Genomic DNA, 27,086 nt, shown 5'->3' with positions numbered 1-27,086 from the left:
TGGGACTTACTGCCTCTACAAACCTTAAAAATAGCCGAAATAAAAGGACTGGAGCAAGAGTTAAGAATGGAAAGTACTATAACCAGAAAGATAAATTTTTATAAGGAACAAAAATACTACAACCCCTTGGCTCTGATGCCAGGAAAAAAGACCAAGGATCTGGGGTTTTAACAGATAATACAGAGATAAAATAAAATGTTAAAATAAAACTTAAACAATTAAAACTAAGGCGGTTTAACCAGCCATTGCTTAAAATGAAAGACTTACAAATCGTCTTGATATGAAACTGAAAATACTAAAGAGAGTTACAAATTTATTTGTGGAAGAAGAGAAAGAGAGAGAGAGATTTTCTGAGGAGCTTTTGTTCTCGTGTATTATGCTCTGCCTTTAAACTGAAGAAGAGTCCTCAATATATAGGCAGGGGAGAACTAGTAATGTCACGTTGTTTTACTGTGTATGAACAATTTGTCTTCTGCTTTAAACTGTTCACAATTTTGTCTTGTAGAAGCTTTATACTGTTGATGAATAGTTTTGTAGCTTTATACTGTTGAGAAACTTGTCTGTTGCTGTTCAAAATTACTAGTGAGACTGTAGTTCTGAAGCATTTTGTCTGTTTGCTGCGTAAAACCTGTTGCTGTTTTGAAGAAAGTGAGCGATATCTTTTTTTTTTTTTTTTTAAGTCTCGAAACCAGCATCTTCTTCATCGTCACTCAGGTGGATGGAGGAGTCTGCTATTGTTTCATTGTCCGAGGTTATGGAGGATTCAGAGAGAGATTTTCTGAGGAGCTTTTGTTCTCGTGTATTATGCTCTGCCTTTAAACTGAAGAAGAGTCCTCAATATATAGGCAGGGGAGAACTAGTAATGTCACGTTGTTTTACTGTGTATGAACAATTTGTCTTCTGCTTTAAACTGTTCACAATTTTGTCTTGTAGAAGCTTTATACTGTTGATGAATTGTTTTGTAGCTTTATACTGTTGAGAAACTTGTCTGTTGCTGTTCAAAATTATATGAGACTGTAGTTCTGAAGCATTTTGTCTGTTTGCTGCGTAAACCTGTTGCTGTTTTGAAGAAAGTGAGCGATATTTTTTTTTTTTTTTTTTAAGTCTCGAAACCATCATCTTCTTCATCGTCACTCAGGTGGATGGAGGAGTCTGCTATTGTTTCATTGTCCGAGGTTATGGAGGATTCAGACATGCTATATATATATATATATATATATATATATATATATATATATATATATATATATATATATATATATAACTAATGAAATTACAAAATAAATATATATACATTTTAAATTAATAATCACATCAACATAATACAATAATTAAATAATTATACACTTCCAAAAATAGTTTTTAATAATAAATTATTTTATTTTAATGGAAAATATCATTTCAATATAAACAACGCCAAAAGTAAACAGTGAAAATTATAGGGTGTTAGAGAATTAGTTCCATTGGACTTTGTGTGCTTACCATTTTCTTTGATTTGAATGAGGATCCCACTTGCTTTCCTTTTGCACAAGGATCACGAACACCGAGTTGTTCCTCAACTGTCTTAGCCAAGGTCACCATAAACAGCAGCAGTGTTTGACTGTGAAAGCAGGAAGGGTTCCTCTAAGTCAAAAATCTTTAGAGGTGATGAATCAACAATATCATCACTTGTTTCATTGTTGAGTGGATCAAAGAGAGGGTTAGTGTGGACGATCAGCCTGTTTGACTTATCAGATGATAGTTGCTTCCATATAGATGTGAGAAGCAACGAATGATGGCTCGCGTTCAGCCAAAGCGGTTAAGCCAAACATAGTGGTTTCATGCTCCTTATATGAATCATGCATGATAGATGGTTCAGTAGCAACAGGCTTAGAGAGCTTTCTCTTCCTGGTAGGAACATTTTAAGTTCGGAGCTTAGCAGCAGCGGCAGCAACAACAACCTTTTTCATTCCTCTGGTGTGAAAACTAAGAGTCATATCATCCATAAAGTCACTCAACGTTATAGATTTTCGTGGGGTGTCGGTAGAGTTTTCAAAAGATTGAGAGATGTTCTTGTTTGAGGCCATCTCTCATATTTGTTGTTGATGACGAAACAGAGATGAGAGGTAGAGATGGTCCCACCGAGCGTGCCAAAATTAGTATACACAAATTCGAGTCAAAATATGTAAGACAGGTTACAAAGTAACAAAGACATTATATTTCAATAAATGTATAGAGTATAATCTTTGTAAATATTTTATAATGAAATTAAACTAAATCCTCTGATTTTATTCAGTAGCTTGAAAGTGACACGTGTTGTCGACATGAAGCTGAGTGTAGACTGGCGTTTTGTCAATGTTAACCTGAGTTTGAGTATGGGATGACGCTTTGTCAACGCCAACCTGAGTTTGAGTTTGAGTTTGGTTTGAGTGTATTCGAATGAGGGCTGACAAAAGTTTGAATCTTAATTGAATGCGTTTGAGTATATATGAATAGTCGGCACGGTTTTGATGTGGTTGTTGACTATTTGCAAAGAGGACTCTAAGAGAATTTTATGAACTCTTGAAAATAATGATTTTTCGGTCCTTTCAACGGAAGGAGAAGAGGTTTATTTATAGGGAATGGAGATCCCGTCATGTACTTGGTGGTTTATGGGTTTGAACCCGTTTATGACTTGGAAGTCTTTTTTACCTTTGTTATTTGACCACCTTATTTGGACTAGTAATATGGACTGGCCCGTTGGCAACCCAAATTATATTCGTTGGATTTAATTTGTTCATTTATGTGGGCAAAATTAATTAAAGTGGGCTAATTATACATAGGAAAAATTGGCATGAATAATCCCAACTTTCATCAATCTTCTTAAAATAATCACAACTTTGAATTATTATAGAATGATTCCAACTCTAGGGGGTACCTTCTAAAAATAATCCGAACTATCATCGATTTTCAACATATTGTAGACCTGAAATGGATAAGTGCGGGCAAGAAAAAAGATAATTTAGATTATCTTGAGAAGGTCCCCTCAAAAGTTGGGATTATTTTGGAACAATCTAAAGTTGAGATTATTTTGAGAAGACAGGTAAAAGTTGGGATTATTGATAAGAGGTTTTTAGTGTGTCGTTCAGGCACTAAGAACCGCTTTCCAAACAATATTTATAATCCTAACAAGCAACTACTAAGGGAATAGTAAGGGCAAGTCAAGGGTCGATCCACAGGGAAAATGGGATTGATTAGAGTCTACCTAGTCTAGACTACCTAATTGAAAGGTATTTGGGGTTTGAAAGATGTTTGGTGACAATTAGGACTATCTAACAACTAGAACAATCAAATATCACGAGTTCGAATATCAAATAAAAGCACTAGAGTTAAGGTTACTAGTATGAATAAGAACGGATGATGATTGTTAATGCGATTGCGAAGCAACAAAGACGATTATGCAAGGTTTAGTTTCCCTCTAAATTACTTGAGTCCTCTCTCGAATGGTCCTCAAGAGTAATCACTCAATCAATCAACTAAATCCTCTCTCGAATGGTCTTTAGTTAATTGATTAAGAGATTCAATAAGTTTGGAAAACCCCTAATGAAGGATCCCCTTAATTTCCATCCAATATCTTGGTATAGAAATTAAGTTGATTCTTGGGGATGATAAAAGAGTTCAAAATCCGATTTAAGAACGTTTGAAATCAAAATACCAAAGTATAAATGTGATCAATATCTATCCTAATGTCTCAAAACACCAAGATCAATGCATAAACTTCTCCATACATCACAATCACATCAACATCATAATTAAAACCCTAATTCATACTTTCACCCTAACCCTAGATATGAAACTACTCACTAATCATGGATTTAAAGCAATTAAACATAAAATCTATGACTAATCTAAGGTTAAACATGATTAAACTAATGAAAAGCGCAATTCATAAACTAAGAGAATGAAGATCTTAAATAATATAAGAACATAAACAAACACCAAGAGAATGAAATAAAAACTAAAACTTTGAATTGAATTGAATGAAAAGTACCTTGAATGTAAATCGAATCACAAACTATGGTCTCTAATCTCAATTACCAATGAAAACTAAAGTGTTTTCTCTCTAATACAAAACCCTAAAATATTGTGTGAAAACTAGAATAAAGCGTAAGTCTAAAACTGAAAAGGAAAAGGGGTTTAATGATCGAAATTTTTGTTTCGGAACGCATGGTGCGGGCGCACCATAAGGAGGTGCGGGCGCACCATGCTCAGGTGAGGGCGCACCAGACCTCAGGTGCGGGCGCACCTGAGTCTTCTGCCTCAAGGTGGAAATTCCCCGTCAAAAGGTGCGGGCGCACGAATGTGAAGGTGCGGGCGCACCAGATACAGGTGCGGGCGCACCGCATGTAAGGTACGGGCGCACCTAAGTTTCTGCCTCAGCTTGAATTCATCCGTCAAAATGTGCGGGCGCACATAGAGTTGGTGCGGGCGCACCAGGCGCAGGTGCGGGCGCACCTTGTGCTTGGTGCGGGAGCACCAATGTCGTCTGTTTTGTGCTGCAATGTTGGTTGATGGTGCGGGCGCACCAATAGCGTGTGCGGGCGCACCAGACGCACCTCAGGCTAACTCTCAGCCTCTAGCTTGTTCCCTCGTGCCATGCCTCGCATTTCTCGGCCCCAAAAAGGGTCATACCTGCAATAGAAACACGAGCAAACATGGTGAAAGCAAATGTGCTAGAAATTCGATCAAAATAGATCGAAAATCTAGCAAAATGTCACTATGATCAAGTATGATCAAGTGAATGAAATAAAAGGGAAAAGTGAGGAGAAAGAGGAAAGAAAAGGGGAAAAAGAAAACCAAAACAAGCCAAAAGGAAGCCATAAAGTGCGTTAAGAACGCACTTATTAATTATTCATGTGAATTTTTCCTTATTTTAGCTCAATAATAATCAATTTATTTTAATGTAAAACAGTAATAAATTTTTAGCGTCTACAAGGTGAATGCAGTACGAATATGCTAAGTAATCTCATTATTTGATATCTTAACTTCAGAATATGAGTATGGGGTAATTGAGGCTCATTACTTTCTTTATTTCATTTTTTATTGCACTATTTCGTTTTTGGCATTATTAATTAACCAACTTTGTTAAGCTATCTCGCATCATTATATAAGAAAAATATAGTTAATTGCCAGATTCGCCTCAATACAAGGATTCCAAATATCAGATTTTTATAATACATACTTATATGCAATTAGACATATTGATGTTCAATAAAACATCTTAACAAACTTGAAAAACAAAATGTTGCAAAGTCTACAAACTAAAAAAATATAGAAAATATACAAATTATGAGAGGATTTTTTTTAATAGATTTTAAGAGGTTATTGTCTAAGAAATATAGAATTCATTTTCCTTCCTATAATAAAGTGAAACCTTTTGTACTTACCTAATTAGGAAAATTCTATCTGGTAGCTCTTAACTATTTTTTTTTTCCTCTTTGGTAGCTTTTCTTATGGGTTGATGTCCCTAGTAGCCCTAAGTTAATGCATATGCTAATTTTGTAGGCTTAATTGTAATTCAACCGTTAAATCGTTGTTAGTGAGTGGTTAACCTAACCTTAAACCCTAAACCTAACCCTCTTCCACCATCACCCCCCTGCCCAGTAGCACCCCTCCCCAACCCTCACGCAACCCCTAACCCTCCCCCACCTCAGCACCCGCGTCGTTTTCCCCACCCCCGCAGCACCCCGCCAATTTCCCCACCCCCGTCGATTTTCGCACCCTCCCCCACCCCAGTCGATTTTCGCACCCAAACCCCCTACCTCTGACGATATTCACGAAGTGGAACAACCCTAAAGCCCACGCGAGCCCAGAAATCGACAGGGGTGGGGGTTTGGGTGCCGAAATCGACAAGATGGGGAGTGCGAAAATTGACGGGGTGCTGCAGGGGCGGGGAATACGACGCGGGTGCTGCTCGGCGGTGGTGTGTAGGGAGGGGTGCTGCTCGGACGAGGTGGTGGGTATATGGGTCAAACTAATGGGATGGGTAACTCACTAACTAAACGTTTTTCATTAAATAATCCTATTTTACTAACATTTTAATTAATTTAGGCTACTATGGACATTAACCCATAAGAAAAGCTACCAAAGAAGGAAAAAAAAAAGTTCAGGAGTACCCTAGAGAATTTTCCAACAATTTTTTTTATTTCTCAACTAAAAAAGTTAATGAAATTGAAACATCTTAAGGATTCATACTTTTAAAATCCAACCAAACAATCACTATCTCACGTTTGTTATAACTTGATTGAGCTACAACACTCATTTTTATAGTGATAAAGATTCACTTAAGGAATTATTCTTGTTCCACTCAAATGAACCTCATTTATCTTAATTTATATAAAAAGTATAGCGTTTTAACTATAACAAGCTAATACTAATACACGTTCAAACAAAAAACCACTATAAACAAATCCAATTGACTTACAATAGAACTTGTCCATCAAATGAAGTATACCCCAAAATCAAATTATTATTATTAATTTTTTAAAGGTATGAAGAAACTTTCACAAGTTGGGAGAATAAAGGAAATTGCATTTTACCTAAGATGAGACTCGATCCGAACACCTTTTGGAATCGAAAAAAAAGTTATAACCACTAAATTATCCCACACTCTTTGAATTGGGGTTTTGTGTAAAGACAACCTAAAAAAATTCTTCTAAAAAGTTAAACCGAACAAGAACTAAAATGTGACGCGAAGTAGATCCATTTAAAAGGAAGATAAGTGTGAACAAGTTAATAGTTTTTTTTAAAGCTACTACATTACATAAGAGTAAATGTGACAGTACACAAGCATCTAGTAGTACTAGCCTTTTAACAATAACGATAGAGTTAGCATATCAAACAAAATGTAAGCCCCACAAAAGAAATATCAACGATATGAAAGTACAATGGCGCTACAGGGCAAAAAGTAAAAGCAATAAAACCCTGCATATTTACAAGCTTCTTTTTTTTATGAAGGAAAAAGTAGAATATGGTTAAAAGGAATACAAATTCCCACCAGTTAATTCCCCCCATTCATTAAACCCAATACTTCAAATAACTAAGCAATTAAATTTTTTTTTGGTAAAATAAATTTGGAAATGTCAAATTTTGTTAATTTTACCCATATCTATGACCTCTCTTTCTCTTTCTCCTTCTCCTTCTTGTTTCTATTACTACTATGATGCTGCTGATGATGGTTTCTAGTAATGCCGTTGTTGCAACCTTCTTTCTTTTGAGGTTGCGAAGAAGAAGAAAACAGTTGTCCAAACCCGAAAACACCAGACTTAGATGATCCACGAAGAGAGCAAACAGGGACATTAAGAACAGGAGTAATCCTAACATTAGCAGAATACGACCTCTCCATTACCCCTCTGTTTTGTTTGTTATGCCTTGGTCCGCCATTAAAACTACTTGGACTACTTGAACTTCTCTCCAAACTCTGAAACACAACTCTACCAGACGGATTCATTCTTGGGCTATCAACTGAAACTCCCCGACTCACTGCTGTCTTTTCTTTCCTTATTCTTGACCGCACAGGTCGAACTTTTGGTCCCGAGGAGACCGATCTGTTGCGCTGAGTTACAGTATTTGGCTTTTCCGCGTCTAATGACAGGCGTGGGAGTTCGTCGTGATCATGCCCAGATGAAGATGAAGACAGAGATATTCTAGAAGATGAGATGCATATTGATTCATACTCTAATGATGAACAATCTTTTAATAATAATGGTGAGCTAAGAGATGTATCACTGTCAGTAGATGACGTTACCGTTTTGGAGTTCCTATTCAGAAACTGCCTGATAGACAAAGACGACGCCGTTTTGTTGGTGTTTTGAGGAAGCTTCTTCAAACCGAGAAGCTCCCTCCATCTGCTAGAACACCTGGGAGCTTTTGGGGAGAATAAAGATTGGTCTTCGGTGCAAGGTTTTTTGGGAGATTTGACATCTTCTTCAGGCGGATTTGATGGCATTGGAGCTAACTTAGCTGATGAAAGATGGAGTGGAACAAGTTTGCCGTCTAAGAAGAGCTCATCAGCTGGGAGCATAGTGACGTTATCTCCAAGACGGAACTCGAAATCTCCAGTATCTTTGGGTGAAGAAGATTCTTTAGATTTAGATTTCGAGTGTTTAGAATCATCATCTTTGTATTCTCGGCTTAGAGATAATCTCGGAGTTAACCAGCCGTAGCTTGAGTGGTTGGTTGTGGGTATGTTATTTACACAAGCGGACGCCATTTTTGTTGCTGATCATACAAGAGATCGATGGAGAAAATAAAATTATAAAATGAAAAAAAAAGGTGGGGAGAGTTGAGTGTGACCTTTGGAGAATCACATTCACATCAACTAGGAAATGAATGAAGTGAGATCCAAAAGGATGAAAGAGGAGAGAGAGAAGGGGAAGGGTGAAAGAGGAGAGAGATTTGACTAGGGTTTGAAATTGAAGGGTGGGTGAGTGGGTGGGTGGGTTTGTTGGCGTGAGATGTAAAAATGGGGATTTAGAGGGTATTTTTCTACAATGGTTTAATAAGACATATGTACCTAGGGCCTAGGGGTGTGGAGAATTGTGAATGGGTGAAAATGCGAAGGAACTAGGAAGGTGTGTTTAAGCATGGTTTTCTTCTCAATTTGAGCGTTTTGATACGGTACTCTTGATTTTTTTTTTATTTAATAAGTACAAATTATGTTCTTAAAACTTTTAGTCATAGTCTCATAGAGGTGGTTTAGGGGTTTTTTTTGGTATAAAATAATTGGAGTGAACTAATTGCAACTGAACTGAGCTGGATTAAATTATAACTAAGGACTTGTTTTCTTCAGCGTAAAACAATTGAACTGAAATGATCTGATTGCAACTGAACTGAACTCAACTGAACTGAACTTAATTAAATTATAACTAAGGGCCTCTTCTCTTTGGCATAAAATAGCTGAACTGAATTGAATTGAACTGAAATGAACTAAATTGAACTGAATAGGGATATGTGAGAGTAAAAGTATTGTCAAGAGCTGAACTGAACTGATCTGAACTGAATTGAACTGAATTGAATTGAACTGAACTGAACTGAAAATAAGCTGGGAGAACAGGCCCTAATAGTAGTGATAATAATATAATATAATATTATTTAATTAATTAATAATAAATTCATAATAATGATTTATTAATAATAATGAGTTATTAAATAAAAAAAAAATTCATTAAATGATCATGTGGATTTCTTGATTTTTTGGCAATTAACAATTGATCATGTGCCATTTAGGTTAATGAGTGGTTTGTATTCATTCTTTCTGTTTTGTCATTTGAGGTATGTTTTCTTCGTAAAAAAAAAACAACTGAATTGAATAAGATTGAATTGAACTGCTTGCAACTGAATTGAGTTGAACTCTTGATCGTTTATCCTCCTCTAAAAGTATCTAGTTTGCAATGAGTAATTCAAGGCAAATTTCACTATGGATGTTGTTACTATACTTTTAGGAATCCTGCCCGAATATGTCTCTCCCGCGGGTAAAGTACATTACATCAACTTCCATTACGAATTGGTTTATATTACCAATATGAAAGAAATACACAAGGCTTGGAATGAACTAAAGAAATGGACTGGTATCGGATGGAGCGAAGATGGTTGTCCTGTTGTTGATACGAAAAATGAAAAATGAAAGGGTTTTATTAAGGTACTTATTATTATTATTATTATTAATAAAATAATATTAAAAGAAATAGTAACAAGAGTAATAATAATAATAATAATAATAATAATAATAATAATAATAATAATAATAATAATAATAATAATAATAATAATAATAATAATAATAATAATAATAATATAATAATAATAATAATACTAATTGTAATCATGATATTAATATTTATAATTGTAATAGTAGTAATAATAATGATAATAATTATCATTGTATTATTATCAGAGAATCAAATGATTGAACTGAACTGAACTTGACTGAACTGATTGCAACTGAATTGAACTGAACTGAAAATAAGGTGGGGAGAACATGCCTAATAGTAGTGATAATAATATAATATAATATTATTTAATGAATATTAAATTCATAATAATAATTTATTAAAAATAATAAGTTATTAAATAAAAAATTAATTAACCGATTATGAAAACTAGTTAATGTTCGATAGTACTATGATTTTGCCTAGTAATTCAACTATCAAAACATGTAGTTTTTTTTTATTTCAACAATGAGAAGTATTATTGTTGTTATTATTAATAGTATTATTATTGTAATCTATTAAAAAGTTTGTGCTTTGAACAATGACAAATATAATTGCAATGTGTACTTCTTAGGCTTCAACTATCATTTCAATATAATTAGCCGAATCATATAAAAGAAGTATTAGCAAAACAATAATTAGTAATATTAAAATAATAATAATAATAATAATAATATAATTATTATTATAATTATGATATTAATATTTATAATAGTAATAGTAGTAATAATTGTTGTAGCCTAAAGATCAACACCTAAAAATAAGACATGTGGCTCCATCCAGCACCTACGCGTGTCCCTTCGCTGCTGCAGAAAGTATTGGGTCCAAAAAGGTGTATGATCTAAAGTACACTTTTCTGGAAAAAAGAGTTGTACTAGCCCTCCCTTTTGGCCCAATTTGTACTTAGGTCCAACATTTGCAAAAGGCATTAGTGTAGAGTGGATGATGTGTACTCTCCAATTAATGCTTGCCACGTGTCATAAAACTGTTGCTCAGCCAATCAGGTTCTCCCAAATTAGCGTGACCTCAGGGTACCGTAATTACTTCAGACACTATAAATAGTCCTTGAAATCAGGAGAAAGGTACGTTTTTGAGAGTAGTGTACTGTTATTCTGCCATAAATTCTCTCTCTATCTCTACTTTCTCCCTCTAAAAGTTTCCTTTCTACTCCTGATACCTGACTTAAGTTTCGGAGGGGGAAGTACCACCCAAACCTCCAGGGTGGATCCCTTTTTGCAGGTCCGAAGGCGGAGCTCAGGTTCGGGTTTGGGTCTAGGCGTTGTTGCACAAGTCTCATACTATAGAACGTACTATTGGGGATAGTAGTACTATTTTACGAGTTAAACATTACGTAACATTTGGCACCGTCTGTGGGGAGACGCGACAATGTCTGATTGTCACTCATCCAATGTTGCTAGGAACAGGAGTTTTGAGATTCGAGTGGAAGATACAGTGGACGATGAAAGGCCACTAAGAGGAAGAGATAGCCCCCCTACTGTTGTCAACCTCTCTGGACGAAGCAGGGAGCCTGTCATTCAGGAAAATCTTGAGCGTTTGGTGACAACTGCGGACTGCCCATCTAGAACACGTCTTGAATGATTTTCAGACTAGGATGGCTGCTGTCGTTGAGGAGCAAATTAAGAATAACATGTTATTTTTCCAGGTCAATCCAGACCTAGCTACTATAACTCCACCGAAGGGAGAGTCCTAAGAAGGTCGGCCAGGGCCAAGCAAGCGTCCTCGGCTGGAAGTGTCCAGACAGGATTCAAAAGGAAAGCAGCCGACGGTTAGTGAGCAGCGGAGGAAAATGGACTATAAATTGGTGGTCCGGCCAATGGACAACTTACCTCCTAGCGGTCATAAAACGGAGACAGATGTTAGGGAGTATCTAGAGGCAAAGAAAGCAGCAACTCTATAGTGCTCAGCATCAGGGTTCACACCCTATATGAGAGATCCTCCATTAAGGCTACCATCCAGAACTGCAGGAAGGAGTCAAGGACCATCTGCTGTCCTACCAAGGCAAGAAAAAAATGTTGCAACCTATGGTGTATAGGCGTCCAGGCCTAGCTAACACCTCTTCTAATCCCGTGTTAAGGGAATATCGTCGGGAGCACATACCCATTGAGGGATCTTGGGGAAACTCAAGATTAACTGGTCGAATCCATTCTCGGCCAGAACCATGGAGTCTCCTCCGTTCCCAAAGGTTAAGCTACCCACGATAAAACCCTTTGACGAAACTACCGATCCAGACGATCACCTATCGGCATACAAGCATCAAATGTATGTGCATGCAGTCGATGATGCTACTTGGTGTAAGAATTTTCCAGCTACTTTGAAAGATGTAGCACAAAAGTGGTTCAATAATCTCCCTCCTAACTCAGTGAATAGTTTCACGGAGCTTAGTACTTTGTTCACTAGCCATTTTGTAGCAAATCGGCAGAAGCAGAAAACTAGCATGCATTTAGAGAAGATTATCCAAGGACCAAAGAAGGCTTTAAGAAGTTTTGTTGAGAGATTTAATCTAGAGGCATTGCAGATTCAGGACCTGAATGCAGGAGTGGCCTTTGACGCCTTCATCAGGGGTCTGAGGCCAGGAAGTTTCAAATTTGATTTGGTGAAGAAAAAGATCATCATTATTACCGAAGCCATCCAGGAGGTTGAAGCATTCATCCACGCAACATAAGTATGTGCTGAGGCAAAACATCCGGAAATAAAAAAGACTGAAGAAGCAATTCAACCAAAGAATAATAATCCCAAGAAAGCTGAAACTTGGGCGTTGACTTCAATGACGACCTCATCTAGGAGAAGTAAAAAAAGTGAACCAGCAGCATCAGCGGAACCTATAGAATTTAGTAAAGATCAATACTCCATTCTTATGGAGATAAAAGATCAACATGAATTAAAGTGAAGAAAAATAATAACATGCTGAACTAACCATTCAATGCGGGCATATAATATTTCTATCTTATATGACATTCCTATACTATCCATTCTCACAATGCAACAAATAAAACTTTAAAGGGAATAAAAATAATGCGGACAATCCTTATAATTTTAAATAAAATAATAATACTAAGTGTCGAAAAAAAATAAACTAATGAAAAGAAAATTTCGGACATCTTAAAAAAAATTTTGAAACATCAATAATTCGGAAAAAAAAAAATTCGACTCTATAAAAAATTTAGGACAATGTAAAATAAATTTTCGGGCCATTAAAAAACAATTGGACCCCTCTCAAAAATATTTTTCGGTCCTCTAAAAAAATATAGCATAACATATATTCCTATAACGTTTTTCAAAACGAATAAGTAGGAGCAATTTTAAGAGTGTATTCAAATAACTAGTAAGTTAGTTAGGCGTCTAAAACATTTGAAAATAACCTAAATCTCCCATATACCAATTTGTAACACCCCGATAATTCTCCCTTTTCAGAATTAACCTTTTAATATAAAACATAGAGAATTACCCAAGCATTATCGCCCGTGTGATAACGTATCGGCTTATTCAGAATTTTGCAACAGAAAACATATAACTAAACTTCATACTTTAATATAATAAATAAATAAGTACTTAAAACCAAACACTTTATAAATGTCTACTTCACCAAACTTATTATAATATGTTCCTACTAAAGCAGTAAATATAATAAAATATTACATAACCTCTCCATTTTCATATTCCCAATGATGCAACATCTGCAAACTTGTAAATGTCAATGCTCTAAAGAATCTGCTCACCAAAATGGGTCATCACAGGATCAATAAGGCAAAGCCATGATCAACAATCACAAACAAAGCACGTAATCGGCAAAGCTGAGTACTACATAGTATTACATAAATATTCCTAACATGATACTAATAATTAACATGCAGGGATAAATAATAATATGACAATATAACATTCTGCAGATAACTTCTACTGAACTAAACTTTGAACATCTTTTTATTACTATAATGGAATAATTATTGGACTTGAGTTGTCTTATCTAAACTTGTCTTCCCCTAGGAAGACAAAATACGGGCGCTACTTCGTATTTCAGAAAAACCTGCGATATCGAGGAACCTTTGAAAAATAATAGGGATGGTGATCAATTTACCAAATAAGATCCACAGTCCTTATGAAGTAGTGAAAATAATACTGTAAGCAAACACATGATTAATCATGATTCTATCTCAATAATATTATTCATTCCCCCATGTGAATTAATAGCTAAAGTTCCCATTACTAGTGGAAAAAAGTCCATTTGATGCGATCAAGACCGGACTTCTGATGCGATTTTGGTCCGCATCAAGTGGGATCGCAACAGATCCTATTTAGTTACTAATGTGGTCCAAAAGCGCATCAGTAAATGATTTACTGATGCGGTCCAAAATCGCAGCGGTATACACTACTGGAAAAAACTACTTTTGCTACTTATCAAATGCTCCACTTGACTAATCAATCCGAGCATTTGTGAAAATTTTAATTAAAAAAATCACAAATGCTTGGGCTGATTAGTCAACCGGAGCATTTGGTGTCAAATGATTTGGTTGACTAGTCAACCCGAGCATTTAAACCCTCTCTCAATTCATGAAACCCCTCGCACTGTTACGTACTAAAATGATTTTCGTCTCTCCTCATCAGTCATTCTCGTTCCCTCTCTTTATTATTTTCTCTCCCTCCCAAGTCCCTCGATTCCCTTAATTGAAACCTCCGCCATCCCTCCCTCCGTCATCCCTCCTTATCAAGACCCCTCGCCGCAGTTCAATTGATTGCATCACAAAGCATTAGCCATTCGACCAATTTCTAATCGATGTTTCTTCAATCAACCTGCTGAACTTCTTTAGGTTTGATGTCCTCCCACGAAACTAAAGCATTCACCACCAATTGAGGAAGACGAACAGAGATTCCTCCATCAGTTACCGCGCCACTGTCTGCTACCGAGGGTATCTCGCCCTTTTCATTTTTTTTCTTATTTGTCGACTTTTAGGGTTTTTTTGTTTCTCTTTTGCTTATTTTTCTAGATTTGGAAGTTTTTGGATTTCGTTGTCTTGATGTAAGATCTGCTTCATTAAAGTATTCAACTTCAATACTTGTGAAGTTTCCTTTGATTTGATTTTGAGTTGGTTGAAGATTCGGTTTTAACTTTTTATTTTGGTACATTCAAGCTTATTTGATTAATGGATTTGAGATTTTGTTGAAATTTCGTGCTTAATGGGAGGATATCCTTTTAATCTCTTTAAATTTTTGCTGATAATGGATCTGAGTACTTCCAGAAGATGTGGGTGGTTTGCTAAGTTTAGTAAGCTGTGAATGAAGTAGTTGTTGGTGTGGGGTATTTAATGAGATGTCGAATTTCGGTAACTAGGACTACATTTGGGAAGCCCAATCTGTGGTATATCTTCAAGTGTATGTGACTTAATGTCATGTTTCTTCACCAAATTTGCTATGTTCTTCTTTTGTTGTGTCTAGAAATAGAAATATATACTATACTATACAATTTCACTTTATGGCGCGCCCAAAAGATTCTTCTGATTCATGAGATCTATCCCTTGGAAGGCATATTAGGTTAATTTCTGGGGATTTTGTGAAACGATTCGAACTCTTTCTCTGTACTCCTTCGTCTTCGTCTTCTTTACTCTTATTATTCAACGTCAACATAATCTGCCTCAATTACTTTCTCTTTCTTAGGGTTCTCAATTGATGTTTTTTGCTGCATTTTTCGGGATTTTTTTGGTTCATTCATGGTTTCCCCTTTCTTATGAGTTTCTTCTATCTAATATCTCTTTCTGTTTTGTTTTTATTTTGTATGTTGATCTGAATTTTCTTTATTTTTTTTGGATTTCATGTTAGTCTACGATTTTGTTGTGGTTTAGATCTCGAGTTTTGTGATATTTGTATGTTGATCTATGCCTTGCAGGAGCATTTGGTGATTTTTTAACAGTGTCACACCCATAAACTGGTCAAAATTGAGTCATGCGTATATTTTATCCTTGATTTAGGTTTACTTTCGACTTCAATGGAGCTTTGTGAATTAGCATAAAGCATGGTCCCATAAGCATTGGAGTCAGTTGCATTTGTGCTGGAACAATTGCAGTAGAGCGTAAGTCTCATTTCGAAAATATCTATCTAAAGAATATGAAAATTGCAGGTCAAACAGGCAAAAGCTCCGTGCAATACTAATAGTGGAGGGGAGTAAGTATATAATTTTTCTTGGCCAAATCTTCAGCTTCTCTCATGTTAATCTATGCTGTTTAGTTTTACCATTAATATATAGTTTATGAGAGAAACCTTGGATCTACATATAACTTGTCATGTTTTGTGCTTGTAGGTAGTTGAAGCAACGCAAAATGTGGAGCTTGGTAACAAAGAGTTTTCTCAGGCCATACAGAGGAATAGTGGTAGTAGAACATTTCTTTTGCTATTTCTGATTGTACTTACTTTCTCAGTCTTATTTCTTGACTGGTATAACTAGTGTATGTAAATATCTGGTCCAACATTTGCAAGCTTAACCCCAGTCATAACTCTAGAAGGTAGTCCTTGTTAATTTTTTCATGGAACTAGAACAGCCAAGATCTGTGCATGGTCATGACCAATGGTACCGGGGGTGTGAGACTAACAAATTCGACCAATATGACTTCAAATTGAGATTATTATCCAGTCTGATTTTTTTGGTGTGTATCATAATACATTAGCAGGATAGAAAGTAAATCCCATGAATGGATTTTTTTTTTGTGCCGACGCTAACATTTGGAATCTCTTTAGACTCCTTTGACATGTTTGTTCGTCATTGAAAGTTGTAAGTTAAGATGTTGAAGTTTATTCGTGTTGTGAAGGAAGTTCCTCATATAACTTATTACATCAAGGATAAACCACTTCTTTTAGAAGACTGCGTTCACTTCCCTTTTACTGCTTATCTACTTTTAAGGTACCTACATATCTCCGAAATCCCTTGCCCGTGATGGGAAGATGTGGCATGTTTGTTCTCCTATCAAGCATACATATGCTAAAGGTCAAAGCATTCGACAATTGGAAGACATTTGTTAAATCATTAAATTTAGGAAGACATTCATCAACAATTGTAGTACTACATAACATAGGAAATGTTATACCTAAATGATTATTCTAATTGATTTATAAATTATGTAAACCATCTCAATTCTATGTTTCAATGTTATTATTTTTGGTTTATTAGAATTTTAAGAGGATAATGTCCTCTTTTAGTACCTTTCGCAGCATGGGTAACTTCTTTTTGTTGTGTCTTATTTTCTTTTTGTTATGTGAACTTCTATCTCCAAAGCTTGTCATGTGTACTTTCTTTTCTGTTAAGATGTGTAATGCTTTCTTCCCCTATCTCTATGCAACTAACACAGACATCTCTATCTTGGCAGCAAATTCATGGACTTGTTATGCATATCCAGCTTCAGAGATGGGGCAAACCAATCCTAATGTGAAGCTGAATGCTTCTTCACCCATACCCGAGGCAGGTTAGTAACTTTATCTATGACTATGGGATGCTCAATTTTCTACATAGAATAGGTCACAAGGGTAGTAAAGATTTGGCGTAGAGTTTGTCCTTCTCCAAAAACTAAGACGGTCTAACAAATTATCTAGGAGAAGCTTGAAATTGCTTTATTTTGATTTATTTATCGATGGTTCAATTCAAGTTTATCTGTTGAAGTCATACTTGCCTCCTTGATTGGAGATTTGGAGGTTAAGATTGATGCCTATGTAATCATTTGAAATTTGTTCTATAGTATATATGAGTGTTGAACTGCTTTATCTGCCCTTGGCAATGTAAGATGATTGTACAACTGTTCTTAACAGTGCCAAACTACATGATGAGTGGAGGAATGTGAGATCAAAGAGCATTTTAATCTTAATGCACTTTGTTATTGGAGTTGCTTTCTAATCTTAATGCACTTTACTACATTTTGATATTGTTATATTATTTGATTTGTCTCATTTGGTGCAGAGGTTGTTGTGGTGTCCTGAGGAGTAGGTTTTGAATCAATCTGATGGTGATGATGTTTTTAGCGTGTGAGAAGATGATGAAGCTATTGCAAGGATGGAGGAATCACCATGTAATCCCCCATAATTTTAAAGGATTTCATAAATATATTTTAGTATATATATATTTATATTTAAACATAATCTAATTTTAAAATGATTTGACTATTTAAAAAGGTTGACTTTTAAAAATTAAAAGAAATTATTTTAAGGATTTAAGAAAGTTAAAAATATTTTAATTAAGCATGTTGTGATAAAAGTTTTAAATACTAATTTCTATCAAAAAAGAAGTCTAATGGACTTGAGGAACCTAATAAGGATAAAGGAGTCATATTAATGATAAAGATTCTAATTTGTTCATCTTATTCATCATCAATTATCATTAAGTCCAATCTCCTTTTTCCTAAGCCCAAAAGGGAAGCCCTTATAAATATCCTATCACTTAATTATTTTACCCCCACACAAAGAATATTTTCTCTCTCTTCCTTCTCAAACTACATGGCATTCACTCTCTCTCTCCTTTTCCACGATTTTCTTTCTTTCTCTTCCAAGTTCTCTCTTTCTTCTTCATCAAGTAACGTTTCTTCTTCAACAAGAAACGTCACAAGCTTCCAAGAACCACCGTGACTCGCGCCACAGTGCTGCTGTCGTGGTCCTTAGTTCCGGCGCCCTTCTTGTTCTTCCTATTGTGGTTGTTTTCTTTTCTTCGTCCTCAAGATTCCATTTAAAGACTATGTTTTTATGCTTTCTTTTGATGTTAATCATGATTATTGGATTTAAATTATTGTTTTAATTAATAATCTTGATTCATATATATATTATATTATGAGAATAAAAATTCAGATTTGTTTATTATGATTAGATTGAAGTTTTAATCATTAAAGCATGGATTTTTAGGGTTTTAATTACTAGAAAACCATAGTAGCATGTTAGATACTATGAGATTGATTTAGATTATGATTTTAAAGATGTTTATACATGTTTACAGAAGGTTTTATAATTTTAAAAGTTACTGGAATTTCAGAAAAGGTTTTATTAATGGAGATTTAATAGTTTTAGTTACTAGTATGGTGGTACTATGCTAGGAATTAAAAGTAATTGAAGTTTTGATATTAAAATCAGCTTTTGAATATATTTAAAGGAGATTTTAAATATTTTAGAGTTGTTGTATTTTTATTTAAAAGTATTGATTTTAGTTTATATTGATTTCTAGGCGGAGAATATGTCGTAGGAGACTTTTAAGGAACTAAAAGTAGCCTGTAGACTAGTTTACACAAGGTACGTACATACCTGTGTGTTATGTGATTAGTATCATGATCTAAGGAGCAAGAAATTTTAGTATCTTGTATAGGAACTTATTATGTTCATATATGATTTCTAGTATTTGATTGTTACATGTTTTATGCCTGTGTGAGTACGTACATACTAGTATGTTTTATTTGATTTCTAGTATTTATGAATACTAGAATGTATGTTTGTATGGAATATTTGATACAAGCATGAAAAGAGAATTTATTTATTAATTCGCATGAGGAATTAATATATGTTATAGAGTTTGAATCATGTTATTCATGTATTCCCTGACAAGTATTATTTTTAATATCTTATGAGGACTGTGGGCCTTGTTTAGTAAGTTTGATAAGTTATGCCTTTTTAAAGGTAAGATTATTGTTGGCTAGGTTCAACAAATAAAGAAAGTTGAGATAAAAAAGAAAGTAGTCTTGGATTGTAAGTTGTGATCACTTATTAAATACTAAGATAAAAGAAGTTCAGTTGTGACTGTTTGATTATTATTTCTATGTTACTTGTATGTGTGTCATAACAAGTGATAATACGTAAATAACGTAAAGTGCAACGAGAATAGTTATAGACTTTAGACTGGTGCACGTCTAGAGTTGGACATTAGGAGTTGGAGTACATGGTGAGCGAGCTATGGCTTTTTACAGGAGATGGATTGATCACCATCCCTTTTTCAGTTAGCAAAAGTTCCTCGATATCGCAGGTCAATCTGAAATGCGTTGTAGTGCCTAGTAGCACCCGTATTTCGTCTTCGTAGGTGAAGGCATAGTAGATAAGACAACTCAGTTCCAATAACTATTTAAAGTAATAAGAAGATGTTTAGAGTTTAGTTCAGTTAAAGCTATTTGCAGATTATTATATGATTATGATATTATTTGTCCCTGCATATTATTTATTAGTATCATGTTAGGAATGCTTATGTTTTAGTATGTAGTACTTAGTTTTGCTGATTACGTGCTTTTTTTGTGATTGTGATCATGGCTTTGCCTTATTGATACTGTGATGATCCATTTTGGTGAGCAGATTCAGTATAGCATTGACATTACAGGTTCGCAGATGTGTATCATTGGGAATCTGAAATGGAGAGAATGTGTAACTAGTATATTTTATTTTTCTGCATTTATAAGAACATAAGTTATTGAGTTTGTTTGAGTAGACTCATTTAGATTGTTTGAGTTCTAAATACTTATTTATTTATTTATTTATGTATGTATATATTAATAATAAAGTTTAAAGTTTAGTTATATGTTTTCCGCTGCAAAATTCTGAATAAGCCGATACGTTATCAGACAGGCGATAATACTTGGTTAATTCTCTAAGTTTTATATTATAAAGGTATTTCTAAAAAGAGAGAATTATCGGGGTGTTACACACCATCAGGCAAAAGGGTGACATGCATCTTTCTTTGGTTTAGATTTATAATTCTTACCTGTTATTCACAGAACTTTTTGTAGAATACTAATTATGGTGTCGTAAAGGCATATGAGATTTTTTTTGCAATTATTAGCTAGTTGTTTATACTTGTGTCATGGCATATTAATTTTTTTATTTGATTAATAAAATTTCACTTTCTATCCTTTTTATTTGTTCTTTTGATTTTTATAAAAGTAGTCTTAGGGGCTGCGATACTAAAAGCTACTTGTACTGAGTACCTAACCAGTATTGGTAGAACTTCTTACTCGTTGTTGGTGTATTATTGCTGTACAGCTTGCTTGCTGAAGCTGTACAATTTTTTTTATAGAAAAAAAAAACTCTCAAATGCTCTGTTTATTGAGAAAAACCGAAGCATTTAACAAACAAATGCTCCGGTTTTTTCTAAACAACCGGAGCCTTTGAGTTACAAAATGCTCCAGCGAAAACCGGAGCACTTGTGAAATGCTCGTATAGCGTCTGCTACGCGCTAAATACGAAGCATTTAGGGCATGTTCTCTTCGGCATAAAACAGCTGAACTGACTGTACTGAACATAATTAAACTGAACTGAATTGAACTGAACGGAACTGAACTGAAATGAATAGTGATATGTGAAAGTGAAAGTATTGTCCACAGCTGAACTGAAATGAACTGAATTGAACTGAACTGAATTGAACTGAAAATAAGCTGAAGAGAACATGCCCTTAATGGGTTTTCAACCGGAGCATTTAATGTTTTTTCTACTAGTGATGATTAACTGCTGCGGTTTTGGGTCAAAACCGCAGCGGTTGACCACCCAAAAAACCAAAAAAAAACTTTTTTTTTGCATTTTTCATTATTAATCAATACAAAATCAATAATATATATCAATAATCATTTTATTAAGCATATTATGCTCAATTGAAGCATAAACATAAATAATTAGATACATAAGAATAAGGTCTACATAAATCTTCAACAAAAGCAATAAAGCCTCGAGCTCCCATCTTATCTTGGGACCCACAAGGAAGCACCTCCATCTTCCAAATTGGCTTGACAAGCCTCGAGCTACCTCCACAAGCTTTTGACCCTCATCGATCCAATGGTTGAGGTCATCATTTCGCTTCTTGCGTCGTTGAACCTGAGAGGAAGAGATTTCTCTATAAAGCTCAAGCATCCCAGCACTTAGGGATTCAGTTTCACCCTTGAGAATTCTTTTTCTCTCATCGAGGCTGGCCACCCCATTAAATAGTTTAAAAGACCCAAAAATCCCACAAATATGGATACCAACTCCACAGCTAATACTTTCCTGTATAAAATCCAATACATTAAAATTCTATGTTTCCCCAAATGGCATAAAAACAAAATCCCAAATCATATTAAAATTAACAATTGTTCCATCAGCATTTATATTACTACACATTAGTTGATTCCCAAATGTGCCACGCCACTTTCTATGAAGGATTTCAGACCGATAAGCCTCTGTACGGTACTGTATAAGATCCTGTCGAAAACGCTTGCCAACAAACTTAAATGTATCCTCCCTACCATCATCTCTCCTAATCAGAGTGCTTTTGTCCCGCGCCGGCTGATAACAGATAATGCACTTGTGGCATTCGAAATTTTTCACGCAATGAAACGACGGGATGTTATGAATAATAAGATGTGCGCATTGAAATTAGATATAAGCAAGGCTTACGATCGTGTCGAGTGGTGTTTTCTGGAGAAGGTTATGCAAAAGATGGGGTTCTGCTCAGAGTGGATTGATAGGATAATGGCCTGCATTTCAAGTGTTTCGTTTACTTTTAAGATTAATGGTGTGGTACAAGGCTCCCTGACTCCTTCCCGTGGTCTTCGTCAAGGTGATCCCATATTACTAAGGCAGCAATCGAAAAAAAGATACATGGTGCGCAAATATGCAGGGGTGCTCCCAGGATTTCACATCTATTCTTTGCTGATGATAGTATATTGTTTACTAACGCTTCTGTGCAAGAATGTTTTGTGGTGGCTGATATAATCAGTAAATACGAGAGAGCATCGGGGCAACAAGTCAATTTAAGCAAGACAGAAGTTGTGTTTAGTAGGAATGTGGATAACGGTTGCAGGAATGAGATTGTCAATGTCCTTGGGGTTAAAGAAGTGGAAAAGCAAGAGAAGTATCTGGGTCTCCCCACTATCATTGGGAGGTCAAAGGAAGTGACGTTTGCTTGTATTAAGGAGCGTATATGGAAGAAACTGCAGGGTTGGAAAGAGAAGTTACTCTCTCGTCCGGGGAAGGAGGTGCTTATTAAAGCAGTTGTCCAAGCTATCCCCACGTATATGATGAGTGTCTTTTGCTTGCCTAAAAGTCTTATTGATGAAATTCACTCATTAATTGCTCGTTTTTGGTGGGGGTCGAAGGAGGGTGAGAGGAAGATGCATTGGCATAGGTAGGAGTCTCTTTGTTTGCCGAAGTCGATGGGGGGTCTTGGATTTCGCGATCTACATTGTTTTAACCAAGCTTTACTAGCGAAACATGCTTGACGCCTCTCCCAAAATTCAGCTTCCTTGCTCTCTTTACTGTTGAAGGCCCGATATTATAGGAAAGTGGAGTTTGTTGATGCTAGGTGTGGATACAATCCAAGTTTCACATGGCGTAGTATATGGGGGTCTAAATCCCTATTACTAGAGGGGCTAAAGTGGTGTGTGGGCTCGGGGCGACGTATTCGAGTGTGGGATGACGCATGGCTGCTTGGTGAGGGTGCGCACTTCACTCCCACTCCTCGTCTTGATAGCGACATGGAAATGCGGGTGAGTGCTTTGCTGGACTACGAGGGGGGAGGTTGGAATGTCGACCTCGTGCATCAAACGTTTGTGGAGGAGGAATGGGATATGGTACTTAAAATCCTTTATCCCGATATTGGCTTGATGATCATGTGTACTGGTGGCTACAAAAAATGGTCTTTTTTCCGTCAAATCATGCTATTAGCTGGCTCGCCTTGGTCATATCCGTACGTGGCAACTCCATCACGGTGAGCGCGATTTAGAGGTGTGGAGGAGAGTATGGAGTGTTCAGGGGCCTCCCAAAATGATTCACTTTGTGTGGAGAGCATGTAAAGCTAGTCTTGGTGTACAGGAGAGGCTATTCTTTCGGCATATACCTGAATCTCCTTCATGCTCAATCTGTGGGGCGAACCAAGAGGCGATCTGTCACGCTCTCTTTGACTGTACCCAGGCCCACGCTATATGGCAGGTTAGCAATTTTTCATCTCTCATAGCTGATGTTCCCCGAACCTCCTTTCTTGAAAGTTTTGTGTGGATGGTCAATAAGGTTTCGAAAGATGAGTTGAGTGTGGTATGTGCTATTCTGTGGGCAGCTTGGTTTTGTCGCAATAAGATTATTTTTGAGTCCCAAACATTGTGTGGTGTGGAGGTGGCAAGTAACTTTGTGAAAATGGTGTTGGATTATGGATCATACGCTGAGAATGTTTTTCGACCAGTACCGTCGGTTGCCTCAAGTTCGACAAAGTGGAACCCCCCTGCTGCTGGGCTGTTGAAGGTGAATTTTGATGCTCACGTGAGAGAAAATGGAGAGATTGGGCTGGGTGTTGTGATGCGTAATTGCGACGGCGAGGTGAAGCTTCTGGCAACTAAGCGTATTGGGGCGAGGTGGGATGCCACGCTTGCTGAAGCGATGGCTGCGAGGTTTGCTGTGGAAGTGTCGCTAAGACTTGGCTATGATAAAGTGATCTTTGAAGGTGATGCATTGTCTGTGGTGAATGCAGTAAAGAATAATGTGGAGGGTGTGGCTCCTCTGTTTAGAGTCTTTGATGATATTCGTAGTCTTGCTCGGAATTTTATATGTTTTTCCTTCTTACATGTTAAACGAGCGGGTAATGTTGTGGCCCATCTGTTAGCCCGTTGGGATTGCCCTTGTAATTCTGAGATTGTTTGGCTTGATGCTTTTCCCGAAAGCATTTCTACTTTGGTGGATATTGATCTAATATAAGGGTCCGAATTTCCTTTCAAAAAAAAAAGATCCAAAAAATACTAAGCATAAAGTATATACTAATTAAAAAAGATTGATGTATCGAAAAGCAGAGTTACACTATAAATCAATAAAATCAGGCTTAATGAATGAGGGAGTAAAACATTAATATTACGTGTAACATAAAAAAACTGGGTATTTGAAAATTTAACAGTACAGCAAAAACCCAGAAAAATCTACCATTTAATTTCACGTCTAACTTCAGAAAATTAAATTTCATATCAAATTTAAGACAAAAGATTGGACCTTGATGAGTAACTATAGGTAAACATCGTTAGATTTGGGCGTAGTGCACTTGGTTTTCTTGCTTTTGCCACCATCCTTCAAATTGATACCCTGCAACAAGCAACATTAAGGTACAACGGAGTAAATAGGAGAGAGATAGAAGATAGAAATGGGGAAGTAAGAAAGAGAAAGTTACCATGGTTGTGCAGCGGTGAGCTGAAGATGATCTGGTATGGTGGTATCGGCTGAAGCTATAGCAAAGAAAGGAGAAGAAACTAGGATTTTTACCCTTTTATATTCTTTAGCAATTCTGGCTTGGCTGTTCTAGGTTTGGATCCATGGATATTGTTGTGTTGGGCTGTAAATGGGTATAGTGTTAACGATTTGATTTAATGGGTGGACTTGGATGGTAACAACAAACGCATTCAAATTCTCCAATCACAAATCGATCAAAGTTCAAAACAGATAGAAAGAAGTAAAAATCAGTAAAGTTCAAAAATATGAGGCAGAAAAAAGGGGTAAAAATCTTGCAAATCTTGGACTAATCGCGAGTGAAATATCAGCAGAGATGACAGAGTAGTTTACACCAGCTATTGCAACACATGTTCTGATTCATCCAGAAAAAAAGAGGAAAAAAATTAAACAATTATACAAAATTGTAAATTGAGGAGATGGAATTAGGTAGTTACAAATCAAACACGCACCAAGAATAAGTCATTGTGCACATTTACAGTAAAGATAAAACCAAACTCTACTAATACTAGCTATATTATCTGACAAGAAAGTTAACCTACAGTACTAAAAATGCCACACATCACCCCATAGTGATTGAAATTTCAATGAGATTATTCAACAATCAAAAGCAATTAAATGTTTGATAATCTGCCGCAAAATCAATGGAGAACTTAAATTATATGAATATATGATACTAAAAGAGTATACAAACACGAGTTTGTACCATGAAGATACCTAGATTATCAAACTTGTGATCCAATTAGTCCATGTAATTAGGGCTGACAATGATGCGAGTCGAGTTCGAGTTTGACTAAACTCGACTCGAACTCGAAAACTCATACTCAAACTCGACTCGACTCAACTCGAAAACTCGCGAGTTTCAAATTTTCAAGCTCGAACTCGAACTCGAAACCTAAACTCGAACTCGAACTCGAGCTCGAACTCGTTTCAAGCTCGAACTCGAACTCGTTTCAAGCTTTTTGATCATTTAATATAGTTTTATATTTTATAGAAAAAAATCTTTACTTTGCTTTTTGGTCATTTTATACATTTTTTTTCATTTTTTTTTAAAAAGTACAAGTATTTTTATAGAAAAAAATAAAGTTAAAATTTCTTTAAAAAATTAAAAGTATATATATATAATTTTATCGAGTCTCGAGTCGAGTATTGAGTTGCTCGGCTCGATTCGTTAACCTATCGAGTCGAGTTCGAGCACGAGTCGAGCTTTGACCAAGACGAGTTCGAGTAGCTTGCGAGCTGTCTCAACTCATTGCCAGCCCTTCCTGTAATCACCCTCTGCTTGCTAAAGCTATGTGAACAAGCCACTAGCAGCCGCGACATGAACCAGCCAGAGCTACACATATATAGAGCATATAACTTATATAAGCACCACTTACATAGAGAATAGTGATGTGCATCCTGGTAGATATTTAAGAAAATACCATAAAATTAGGTGACATCTGATGAGTATTCAGAATTGTGAACAACAAAAGAACTGCAAACACGGTAGGTAGGTATTAATCATATGGAAGTGTAAAAGCAAAAGCTCAGTTCAGTCTAATGACATAGCACATAAACCTCACCAGTAACAAGAAAGGTGAAAGAATTTGAACTTACAGGTCGGATAGGTTGAATCCTCTATTGCAAAAAAAAGGGGGACAAAACAAAATCATTCTAAAACTCCGACTCTTTTCATAGTATTTTAATTACGAAAATGTCATCTGATTCACAAATTTCGTTAATTTTAAACATGAACCAGCCAGTTTTCTCATTGATGCAATAATCAATGATCTCATCAACAAAATAGTTATAGAAGATTAATTCTAAGTTAATCATGATAATATTTCATCATTAAAAAAACTGATCACCATCAGAAGGTCTAGAATCTCCTCCACCGGGTCTAATATCAGCTTTCAACAATCCTCCTAGTACAAGATTCTTTTTCTTGAGGAATTCAACAAAAAAAATTCATCGTTAATTTCTTCCCAAATTAAACAATTATTATATACAAAAATTTGCAAGGAAAAAAACAAGTGAAAATATTTCTTCAAACTTTTATCATCGTTAGAAAGCTGCTACGTCGGAAGCATACTTCTTCGTCGGAAGCATGGAATTCTGATACGGAACTTCGGAGACTGTCATTTTACTAAAATGATCGAGAAATTGCTCGTAATTTGCGAGAAATGTTCAATT

General features: G+C 35.8%; 1 protein-coding gene and 1 long non-coding RNA gene across 2 annotated transcripts; both read right to left on the bottom strand.

The window, feature by feature from the left end:
• Window positions 1–6,812: 6,812 nt before the first annotated feature.
• On the bottom strand, window positions 6,813–8,886 carry LOC104883365 (hypothetical protein). Its single transcript, XM_010667874.4, has one exon. The coding sequence runs from the start codon at window positions 8,228–8,230 to the stop codon at window positions 7,127–7,129; it is 1,104 nt and encodes a 367-aa protein (XP_010666176.2). The 5' UTR covers window positions 8,231–8,886; the 3' UTR covers window positions 6,813–7,126.
• Window positions 8,887–21,276: 12,390 nt separating this feature from the next.
• LOC104883366 (uncharacterized) lies at window positions 21,277–25,810 on the bottom strand. Its single transcript, XR_007273317.2, has 3 exons — window positions 24,856–25,810; window positions 24,681–24,770; window positions 21,277–21,716 (listed from the first exon to the last, which is right to left on the bottom strand). It is a non-coding gene; the product is annotated as an uncharacterized LOC104883366 (long non-coding RNA).
• Between the last annotated feature and the right edge of the window lie 1,276 nt (window positions 25,811–27,086).

Source organism: Beta vulgaris, chromosome 4 (genome assembly GCF_026745355.1).
Source record: "Beta vulgaris subsp. vulgaris cultivar EL10 chromosome 4, EL10.2, whole genome shotgun sequence".
Taxonomy (NCBI): Eukaryota; Viridiplantae; Streptophyta; class Magnoliopsida; order Caryophyllales; family Amaranthaceae; genus Beta; species Beta vulgaris.
The sequence above is the reverse complement of the archived record's forward strand: the minus strand, read 5'-3'. Positions and strand labels throughout refer to the sequence as shown.